At 44.0% G+C, this 12,058-nt stretch overlaps 1 protein-coding gene across 4 annotated transcripts in view; it reads right to left on the bottom strand.

Annotated features, from left to right (window-relative positions):
• Positions 1 to 12,058, bottom strand: part of BCAS3 (BCAS3 microtubule associated cell migration factor) — a 3,943,855-nt gene that overhangs the window by 2,575,372 nt on the left and 1,356,425 nt on the right. For all 4 annotated transcript variants that reach the window (XM_069615076.1, XM_069615077.1, XM_069615079.1 and 1 more), the window contains exon 8: positions 6,948 to 7,055. In XM_069615076.1, coding sequence (XP_069471177.1) covers positions 6,948 to 7,055 — 108 coding nt within the window. The remainder of the gene's footprint in view (positions 1 to 6,947; positions 7,056 to 12,058) is intronic.

Here is a 12,058-nt window from a genome sequence, read left to right as displayed (position 1 = left end):
AACATGGCTCACACTTTTTCCAGGAGCTGAGGGATGTGCTGCTCCTGATGGGAACCAGTGGAATACGAGGGCACATGTGTTGGAACTCCAAGGTGTGTCCCTGGGAGAGAGGTGTCCCTGGGAGAGAGGTGGTAATCTTCTTCCACTCGCTGACGAACCTCGCCAGCCTGCCTCCCATCAGGGTGCACGAGTGGGGGCACAACGTCTTGGCCAGTTCAGGCTTGTGTAAGGATGGCATGGTATCAACAGTAAAACAGACACAAGTGACCACAATACAAGGGTGTTTATTGAACTTCAAAAAGGGTTTGATAAACACCCATCTAATCCTAAATCTTCAGATGGGAGCAAGCTACAAACATCAAATAATACTAACGTGGTCCGAGTGGAGTCTTGTCAAAATAAAAGGGGCTATACTAATAAACCTATTGCCAATCCTTATCTCGAAATACAAATAGTGTAAGAACTAGTGTTACGAAAAAGAAATACGTTTTCACAAAATTATATGTCAGGATGTTCAGGCCATTGGACTCCTTTCCCCATGTTTTCAGCACGGGACAAGGTGGTTCACTCGAGCGTAGCACATTTGCTGGCTTCTTTAGCATGAGTATAGAGTTCAATCATTAGCATCAGGATCGTCTGTGTTCAAATCTCTTTACTTCTCATGGTTCACCCTAAATCCCCCTCAGCCGGGCTTAGATCCCTTTTTTAACACAATTTGGTATCCCTCAACCGGGCTCAGACCAATTTCAATTAACATCAAGTATCGAAGATTTTCAAATGTGCACAGGGTTTGGCTTGACCCGCTGCAGGACCACTTCGATTTCACAATTCCTTTCCTTTTAACATTTGTCACCTTTGCGTTGGATAGCTAACAGAGACTTTCAAATGAGCACGCACATGGTGCCAGAACACTCTACAGTATTGTTTCTTGGCTTCAAAGTTCAGTCACTCATCTGCTGGTTTAATTATATTTGCGTCACTTGCCACATACGCTTCATACACTGTTCTCTTCAGTTTTCTCTATAAAATGTTACTGCTTGCAACCTTGGCTTCCACAAAGACCTGTCTGGTATCAGTCTCCCCAAATCACCGGCTGTGCTAATTTCACTGGAGCAGTACCATGGCGGCAAATGATTCCCCCCCGCCTTGACTATTGACGCAGGAGAGCCCCGGGTACCTCCAACACACAATTCTTCAGCTTTGATTCCAGGTCTTACGTTTCCTATTCTCGAAGGCTCATGAAAGTTACGGTCTTTCTCTGAAAAGGTCAAGCTCACATATGTTTTGGTGCAAAAAAAGGAAGAATCCCCTCACTACTGCCTATATAGTGCCACCACATTGTTTTTATGTGTGTGAGGTGGTTAGACATACAAGCTTCCGTAAAAAAAAAACCTCTTCCGAGTGCCTGATGTCTCATGGTGCAATCTATGCAAAATGCACACAAGCACAAAAAAGTATATCTGGTGTGTATCTCCCATGAGGTGAGGGGACTAGAGGGGTGGTCATCCGTCAAGACATGCAATGTCCCAGAAGGCTTGACTTACACACATTCTCTGTGTTGCATCCTAGAGACGCCCGGGGTCATTCTGGCTGGCACAATTATAAACCAGGAAGATATACGTGGAATTTTTTAACCATGTGTAAGACACCCCTACGACTGAACCTCCCATTAGGTAAGATGGCGTTTTTTTTAAATTATTCATTGAGGAATATAATGTTGATATGAGTCTCAATCATGATCAGGAGGGAGGCTTATTGAGATGCCTTGTCCTTCTCTTCCGTTACAGTTTAGGGGCAAAACAATCTGTGACCACTGTAGGATAAATTCCTCCGTTGAAACGCGATTCCAACATTATTTGTGGAGGTCAGTGTCAACATGTATACATATTTATTGAAGTATCCACACAAGATGTATCTGTGTTTATAGAAATAAGAGATCGGAACTTTGATAAATTGTATATTGTTTATTTGTAGATTGATGTTTGATGACATCCCCCACCTTTTTTGACATCTCGGAGTGGTTGCAACTGAACCATCCGTGTCCTGAAGAAGGTTGCCTATATCAACTGTGCCGAATTAGGAGCCTATCCCTGAACGACCGAAACATATGTCGAGTCACATTAAATAAGCACAACGCTATTTGATTTTGTGTATTAACACTTACTGAAAATATAAAGAAGTGTTGTGATTTATGTAAAAAATATGAGTTCTTAGGTGGATGTATTATCCTATTTGTGAAAAATGTGTACATTTAGTGAGATTGTGAGTGAATGATGGAATGAATGGTGGTATATAAATGTGGATGTTGAGAGCAAATAAAGATTTGAAGGTTATATATAAATAAATATATATTTTTTTGACAAAAGTTGGTGTTGTCAATTTTAAGAAACATTCTGATCTCATTTGCCAAGGTCCAGTTCTTGTTGTTCCGTCATATTTAGCCTAAAAGACCTTTGGTAGTTTAGGCACCCTTTGTTTTGAAACTGGCCACCTGGATGACAGATCCACGGGGACTATTGGACTAGACACCTTCAGGTTTCTCACACTTGCTTTGGCGCTGGTGCCCTGCCCTGCGGGCGACAGCGATGCTGACCTCTGCTACCGTAGGCCTCGGAGCAATCCCTGTAGGTTTCCTCCGTGGAGGATCGGGGAGGTGTGTGGGAGTGAAGGGCTGTTTGGGCGCCCCACGTACATTCTACACGAAATGGACCACTAGCTCATGCACTAGCGGTGGACGCCTCCATTGCCCTTATGCCAACATTAGCATAGGTGGGGCTATTGCGAGATACACTTGGCTTCCATTTTGTGTTTCCTCGACTCCATCTTTGGACTAGACTGCACTCCGATACTACGAAAAGGCTTCTCTCCCCTCTGCAGCGCCGCGCACAGTGCGCTCATGGCCCCCACCTTTTCTTCCACTGTCTGAAAGCCTCACAAATGACTTTCTCGCGGATGCGCCGGGGATAACTGAAACAAATAGTAAAATGTATCATCTCACTCTTCCTCTGTGATCACTGTCCTGTGTGTGAACCGGCTCGAACCATGACTTGTAGCTCATCCATCTCCACAAACCTGCTCCTACCCTCTTGCCCCCGCTGTTGAAAAATTACTGCCAATGTAACACTGTAGCCTCCTAAGGTATTCTCTTGATGTACCAGACGTTTGACCCTGCTGTGTGGCCCACCCTAGAGTGCCCCCACTAAATCCAGATCTCTGTCACAGTATATTGCGTCCTAAAACTAACATATGTCATTATACTCCCCCACTTGCCTTGATGTGCTAAAACCCACCCAGTCACCCAGGTTATCAGGGAGCACAATACCCCTAAGCCCTGTATCTCATAAAAGTCTCCATGAAAGACTATGTAATCATGTGAATGCAATTTATAGGGTTGCAAAGATTTACTCAAAGGTGTATTAATGATTGTCATTTATTATATGTCTAGTGGTAGTTTCTCATGCCAGCTTAGTTAGTGTCAACTATCTCGTCGTGACCTAACCCTCACCCCTCCTGGACACAGGCAGCTGGACCTCGTGAGGCTCACCCTCCCGCCAACTGGGCAGCCTATCCGGAAGAAGCAGCGCCTACAGGAATATATGTAACATTGTTCCCCAACCAATTCTGTGCTAATGTAGTACCCCATGTTAATGTCATCGATTATGCTGTTTGGCTTTATAATTCCATGTACGTGTATTGTTTGCCAGAGCGCTCTCGAGGCAGCAGAGTTCTCTGGATGCCAACTTTATATAAAGACTTATTAATTTTGCAACTTGTTTTCCTAGTCTCATTCCCTACTGGTATGTGTTATACTTTATGAGTTTGTATTATTAAGTCGGGGAGTGAGCCTTTACAGAGGTTGCTGGTATGATATGGAGTATCCCTTGGATGATCTGCTTGATTTTCCCTTAGACGGGAATAACAATGAACGATGATGCTGTAGAGTGCCAAGGGACTGTGCCGTCTCTGTGTCCGTCTTTATGGCTTGAAGGGACTCGTCGACCGCCTTCCCGAACAGATTTTCACCATAAAAGAGCATGTCCAGCACCTTTGCATGAACGTCCTGGCAAAACTTTGTGGCCTTCAACCATCCCTGCCGACGAAGGCAGACTCTGTTTCCCATCTGTCGAAAGCACGTGTCGGCGATGTCCACTGCCACCGTAATGGCGTGGTCTGATGCCACCTCCCCTTCCTGAAAGAGGGCGAGAGCCTCCATTTTCTTGTCATCGGGGAGAAATTTCAGGATCGGGCCCAGCTTGCACCAAAGCTCCCTGTTGTATCGGGCCAAGATATTCGGAGCATTAGTCTCCTTGATCATGGATGCCGCTGTGTATAGGACTCTCTTCCCCATGGCATCCATCTTCTTTCCCTCATTGTCCGGGGGACTGATTATTAGGAAGGCGGGTTGGCCGAACATTTCCTTGCGGCCACCGACACTACCAAGTCAGCCGACGGTTGTGACCTCAAGCACCTCGGCACGGAGTCCTGCACCCTGTATTTCTTCTCTAACCTGTCTCGTTTGGTTGGAGTCGTGCATGGGTTCTTTATGAGGGCTAGGCCTTCCTCCCAAATGTCCTCCAAAAAGGGTACCACCATAGTTTAGTTTAGTTTATTATTTGCTTGTTAGGCGCTTTTGCAGCAAATACATTCTGTTTCAAGGCTCCCACAGGGCAATAGGGAGAGAACATTGGATTGCAGTACAGATAAATATACAAAAAATACAATGGGGGAAGGGACGGCCAAACCTACTATGCCTTTTGAGTATTCAGAACGTACAAGTGCAGCAAGGAAGAGGGCAGTGAGGTAGGTGTTGGGGTGTCCGTGCTCGAGGGTAAGCCACAGAGGAAGTGCAAGGTATGGTAAGTGCTATGCGGCCAGGAGCCGCATTGGGTGGAAAAGTGAGAGTCTCCAGTGTGGAGGGTGTGCCGAGGCAAGTGCTGAAGGTAGACATAAGCTGGGAAAATTGGGTGCGAGTGGTCAGGGGCCTTGAGGATGCATAAGGGTCCAAGATACCAATGAAAGCAACTGTGAGATTAGCAGAGGAGGGAAGGAGGATGAAAAGAGGAAAGTCATGATCGTCTTCCACTTGTACTCTCGTTGCTAATTTAGAAAGCCCTCCTTCTTGGTTTCCTCGGGCACCAGATGGAACAGCTCGGAGGCCCTGGAGATCATCGAGTGGAATGATCCCACCTTGTCTGGTGGAGAGACTATGAGGGACGTCCAGGTGCAGTGATTCATTGTCCCCCTGGACAAAGTCCTCACCTTCGTCGATTCCTGTGGCCGTGATGGCTGTGTCCGTACCAGTGTCCTTATCTGCTGGTGGAGTCGGGTCCCGAGATGGTGGAGGAGGTTGATATGGTGGTGTTGGACGACGCTTCCTCTTCTTGCACAGAGGCTAGTCTGGGGCCTGCGGTACAATAGATGCCAGTGCTCGGGTCATCCTCTGTTGGATCTACGTCACTAGGGTTTGGATAGTTGGCAGGATGTCCATTGATATGTCCCTCAACTGTGGAGGGAACGATGGAGTGCTAGGACGTGCGCTGCTGTCGTCCTCATGGACTGTATAGACAGACGCTTGGCCCTGGTCGTCATCCATTCGCTAAATGTGAGCCTTGGAGGGCTGCTTTGGGGCCTGAGCCAGTGTCTTCCCCCCAGGGATGCCCGCAGCCTTCACCACTGCCTCGGTGGTCATGTCGTGCCTGCGTGGCAGGGATACTCTCTGCGCTGTAGGAACCACCCTTGTTGGGTCGGTACCTCTTGCTTCAGCGGTGGCGAACCCGGTGCAATCGGACTTGCGGTTCTTGGCCTTATCTTGGACCCCAACGGATGGGGCGTCCTCAAAGGATTTCGACCGGTCCTCAGTGAGGCATGACCCTGCTCGGAGCACGTGTCAGAGGCCTTGCTCGATTTGAGCCATGCCGCCCGCCTGCTATACCTGTCCTCCTTTGTCTTCTTCGAGAAGCTAACGTATAGCTCGCGCCCATCCTTGTTGTGGTCCAGCTACAGGCAGTATATACATTTTAGATGTTTGTCCTCCACAAATACGTTCAGTAGCCCGCATTGGGTTCAGGGCCTGAAGAGGGTCCTTCCATCCTTTTTCACCTCCGTCATAACAGTGATTGGTTTAGAGGAGAAATACAGTTTGGAAGAAGTGAAAGTGAAACTTTTTTCTTTTACAGAGGATTCCCAGCCTGTCGACAGGGAATATTCATGAGCATGTCAATCCATGCCAGTCCCCATGCTGGAGAAGCAAGGGAGTACTAAAATTAGACAAGACCAAAACAGCCTGTCCACATCAACAGAGTCAGTCTATGATAGATCTAGCTCTCATTGACATGTACGCTTATTTGGCATGGTGATCATTAACCATTCAGGTGGCAAAGAACAAACTATGCTAATTATGTCCCCTTGCTGCAGGTTAAATTTAATGAGAAAAGGGCAAGGGGCATCATGTGCAGAGTCAATAACCAGTACTTCGTTATAAAAATCTGTATGTGGCTGGGACTGGAGTCATGTGCGCATTACCCAGTTATACACCTATAATTCAGTCGTTGCCACTGTATCATAAACCCACCCGTCTCAGATACAATGCTTCTTCTGTAACTAGCACCCTTTACTTGCTCTATCAATTTTCGATCAAACCGCTGCCATGGCATGCAGCACATTTACATACATTCACATGATGCATTGCTAAAAAAAGGGGGATTTGCGCGAGCTAGAAATCAGAGTCTAGGTGCTTAAATCAACAATATCAAGGTTGGTTGGTTACTAGGCAGACGCCATTCCTATACTGCTATCTCTCAGCCTTGGTGGCATAGAACAAAGTGTATGAAAATGTGGACATTTGATAAAGAAACAGAAGCCAGTTTATCGAATGACAATTTGAGTTCAGCATTAGTGAAGATTCATGTGTACACACCTGCATAGATGCTTGTTCCAATCGCACTTACCGTTTGTTGCAATGCAGATCGTAGATGGGAGTCTTGAACTGAATAGATTTCACCATCTCGCCTGTTCGAAGCGAGTAGAGATCAACACAGCAATAAGGCAGGCTGGTGCTAAAAGGAAGGAACAAAAGTTAATCAAAGCAGAGCCAAACATTTCCATGAATTGATATTTTTGTTTCATATTGCCATAGTACTTCAACTTTCAAAAACACATTTTATTTTCAAATGAGTTAATTATAGTAACTCATACTCACCAATGAGTTGTCTTGTGTTGGTGAAAAGTCGGAGTTACTATGTGTAACTTGTTTATAGATTGAATTTTTTCAAATTCTAATCTAGAGTAAGTCAAATTTAACATAAGGAAGATGTTAAGGTAGGCCTTCACGTAAGGGAGCCAGAAGCCACAAGTACAAAAGGAGTTGCTTTATTCTTTTAGTTACAGGTCGAAGATATAGCACAAGCCTGCGCATGTAAGAATTGGTAAGGGATACTGGCACACCCTCTCACTCAGCCAACCTACAAGACACTCAGTAGGTCACTCAAACAGCATTCCATAAGCACAGCGCTAATTACATCATGCATGCTAGCAGGGAAGACAGAGCTGATAGAAAGCACATCACAGCAACTTACTACTGAAGATGAGGTTGTGACTGCACCTTTCCAAAATCATGCATTCAGCAGCCAGCTGCCACAAACATGCAGGGAGCATTTTGTTATCCAACGCATATACTGAGACTTGTGATTCATAAAGTATAGGCGGATTCCCCTGTATTTACGGTGTCTTATCTAAAGTATGCACTAAAGATGATATTTAGGCAATTGGTAGTAACCTTATGTTATGGTGTTCACTCTCTTTGTGCTGTGGAAAAGTTGCACGCCATTGAATTCAAACGGAAAGTCACAGTAGCCACTGTAACCGTAGTGGGGGATACTTACTGTTGGCAAAGGGGGAGTTTTAGGAGCTGGAAATGCATTGTTCAGAGCTGCTGCAAGTGGTGCTATGAGATGGTGAGTGCAGGATGGGTGAATAGGTTGATGCATAGTTTGATAACTGAGGTTACGAGTGGTAAGTGTATTGCTAAGTTAGAGTAAAATGATGAGGGAAGGATGGATGGATTTTGAGTGGGTTTCAGAGTTTGAAGGATGGTACACAGATTGGTGAGTGTTGGATGGATGCATGAATTTCGAAGTGGGAGAGTGAGGGGGAGGGATGGATAAATTAATGAATGAATTGGTATGTGAGTGAGCAAGAGGGTGACAGTTGGATGAATTGCTAAGTGCAAGAGTGAGATTTCTGTGAGGGATTAGTGACAGAGTATGACTGTTGGATAGATGTATGGGTTGATAAGAGGGTAGGCGTGGGATGGATGGGAGAGACAGAGGCAGTGCAATTGATGGATGGATGTATGGATTAGTGAGTTTGCAAAAGGGTGCGTGTTGGATGATGAGTGGATGAGCGACTGAACGTTGCATGAATGGAATGGTCATAGACGGTGAGTGGGTAAGTGGTGTATGGATAAATGCATGCATGGCTACACAGATGGATTGTTGAGTGAGAGGCTGTGAAAGGTGCACAATTCCAAGAAAAAAGCTACTAACCATACAAAAGATCACTAAATGCACATACATACTTCCCAGATTACATTTCTACTCACTAGTGGTGAATGCAAATTTTGATTTGAGGCCTGAGGCTGTTTGCTGGATGGATTGATGGATGGATCGGTTAGCAATACAGTCAGTGAGAGTGTTAGTGCTTCAGTTAGTGCCCCCCTTCAGTTAATTGCTCTTTCCACTGTTTTATTGAATGATTCATGATGTAATTTCTGCTCCCACTGTTATTGTTGTTGTCATCTTGTATGTTGTTGTTCCTTTGTACAGCGCCTTGGTGTAAGGCTCTCTATAAATAAATAAATAAATATATAGATTGGAAGTGAGTGAGAGGGTGTGTTTTGGATACATCAGCAACAGAGAATTAGTGGTCAGGTGATGGATGGATGTATTGATGACTGAGAAAGTGAGTGTTTGATGGATTCCAAATAAGAGTGAGCTACAGGATAAATGTCAGATGTATGGTAAATGGCTGGATGGATGGATTGGTGAGTGTGAGGGTACTTAATAGAGGAATTTGTGAGTGAGAGCGAATGGAAGGGTGAGTGTTTGATGAGTGAGATAAGGGAGGGATAAATGCATTCTTGTGTGAAATGGTGAGTAATGGAGAAATAGTTTGTTGACAGGGTGGACAGTGAGTGGATTCATTTTTGAGAGAGTCAGAGAGTATGTTGGATGAATGGCTTGATGAGTGAAAGAATCAGAGGGTGAGTTGGATGGATGTATTGCTGAGTGCGGGTGAGATGGCGAGTGTTGGATACCTGAGTGGGAGTATAAGTGAAAGGGAACACGAGGGAGAGTGTTGGATGGATAGATGCATTGGTGTGCTGAGAACAAAATGGATGGATGGATGATGAGTGAGAAGGTGAGGGATGGTTGGACTGTTGAGTGAGAATGAGTGTTGGGGGGATGGACTGATGAGCGATAGAGTGAGTCAGAGTGATAGAGCAATCTTTTATTATTATTAATATTGAATTTATATAGTGCAAACATAGGTCAGAAGCAATGGAGCGCTGTATAACAGGATTAGGGTAACACTAATGAGGCTTGGTGCAGAAAGTATCATAGTTCTGTGTGTGGAGACAAATAAATTAACAAGCTGAAACTGGTTCAGTTGCAGATAGTCACCCTGTGGCTAGTGCCTGGAAGTCTAGATTATGTCAAGGTGCTAGATGTTGGCATCATCTGGCTTTGCCACATATGCAATGGACTGCCAAACTCTTTCCATGTCAGGGTATTTTAGGATCAGGGCATGCTCATTCTGTTGTAGAAGATACAGCTAAAAATTAAGATTAAGACTTTGCTGCCTGAACTATACTTAGTATGGTGAAGACAAAGATTTGATAATATCATTCCATTAATCTTCTTTGAAATCATGCCTCAACTTGAGGGAGTCCGCTGTCAAGTCAGAGCAAACAACCAGATCTTTTGGGATACAAATGTGAGGATAACAAGGACTCTGCATAGTTATCTTACCCGGCCTGGCAAAACCATAGCCTCCATGGCCACAAAGAAAATAAATAGTGGATGGTTCGATCACGAGTGCAGATCAAAACAAGGAGAACTATCTGTAGTGTTAAAATCAAATCAGCACCAATCACAAGAGGCCATTCCAAGAATTAGATATGAATATAAAAAGTTGATAAAAAGGAAAAAAAGAGGCTATTTTATTGGACAACTGGGAGAAGTTACACGAAGCAGTCAGGCAAAAGGATCAAAAGGCCTTTTGGTGGATCACTGATATGGGAGACTTATAATGGTGATCCCTTTGAGGTTGCAATTACAGAGAATTAGTGGTATACATATTTCTCTGACCTATATAGAGAAGCTAGAGTGGAATTCAATGATATATCAACCATCACAGACTTGTCTGATGTTGCTTTGAGGGGTCAGATATGTAAGGCGGATAACTTGGTAAAGGTTTTTCATAAGAAGCCCTTTTATTAAATAATATGGTTTTGCCAAACACCTCACCATCCCCAACCTAAAAAGGATTTCCATGCCTATAAAATAAACAAAAGGAAAACACTCTAATAAAAGAAATCTGTCCTTCACACGTATACATACATGAAACTCATAAAGGTAATAAATAGCAATTCAATTGTAACAGAAATAACAGTTTAATTGAACCTTAATCTAATAGCTGTGTATCCTTGTAACCTGCATTGGATCCCCTTCCCCAGATTCAAAGGAGGAATTTCAATCAATCAAAGTTTCAAATAAGAAAATTCAGTTTTGTTACAAAGTTCTAATGATAAAGTCCATCTTGCTTCAAAGAGTTTTTCTCTTGGTCTTTAAGCAACAGTTCAACCAGACTACAAGTCTTTATCTCTTCAAGTATAGACACCAGTTCAACTTAACTTCTTATTAAGAAACACTTTTACAATTCTTCTGTATCATCAACAATGTTTTGTCAGGATGATTCCACAACAATTTAGTGGTCTTGCTACTTCTTCCTTTTCACAACCTTCAGTCACAATTCTGTATCAACAATGATTTTTTCCTGGTCCACAAACCTCCCAGGACAACCACTATAAAGTCCCTGTTCTGGAATACTTTATTGCCAGAACTAAAAGCACCAAAAACTACTAAAAGTATTATGTGGTGAGGTTTACATCAAGCTTTTAGTAAAAGACTAACTTTCCACAACATCAAAATTCACAACTTCTTCTGGCAAAACATGATTCACATTGGTGCTGTTTGTTCCACTGTTGTATTCACCCTAGGCAATGCAGGTTACGCTCCTCTTCTCCTGGATGGTTCCGGCGTCTCCATTCTCATTACACTGCAACTGCGGCTGACAGCCTCTGCAGCAACCCCACCTCCTTCTGCTTCTCATGGTCTGCACCTGAGGAGGCCTTATATATTCAAAAGTCCTGTGCATCATCCCGGGTAGGACCTTTTAACATGGCCATGTTTGATATTGATATATGTTTGGTTCAGGTGCTACGGTCCAATAGTTGTATAATGCTAACACTCTGCTCTCTGTTGTTTTTGGTTGATTTGCTGGAACAGGCCTGCTATGTTTGCCTATGTTTTAAATAAAGTTTTTAAAAATAAGTCCTGCTAAGTTGTAGGTCATTAGAACTAGACTGCATCTTGCAGTTCAGTACTTCTAAGTCCCTCTTCCTCGTCCCAGTACTTAGAGTATTGTGGGACTTGAAGTCCCCAATGTTTTGATTATCTTGTTCATCAATGACCTCAATTTTACAGTAATCGGTTAAAACTGTAGGGTCTCTAGGGCACTTATTGGAGGGGTTCTCCCAATTATCCGGACCCGTTTCCCTCTCATGTGATCCTCCCACAGAACACCACCCCCAGGGTCGGGATAAGGATGCGTCTGCCTTTCCCTGGCCACGTGAGAAGAGATTTCTGGGATAATCACCTCTGATTAATCACAGTGCTCATCTGGAATTCACTATAAAGGAGATAGAAGTTGCTCTGAGGTCACAACACACAAGACAAAGAACTTGGCCCAGATATACCAGTTGATATGTACAAAGCTG

This window comes from Ambystoma mexicanum, chromosome 9 (genome assembly GCF_040938575.1).
Source record: "Ambystoma mexicanum isolate Mex_15411 chromosome 9, UKY_AmexF1_1, whole genome shotgun sequence".
Lineage (NCBI taxonomy): Eukaryota > Metazoa > Chordata > Amphibia > Caudata > Ambystomatidae > Ambystoma > Ambystoma mexicanum.
The sequence above is the reverse complement of the archived record's forward strand: the minus strand, read 5'-3'. Positions and strand labels throughout refer to the sequence as shown.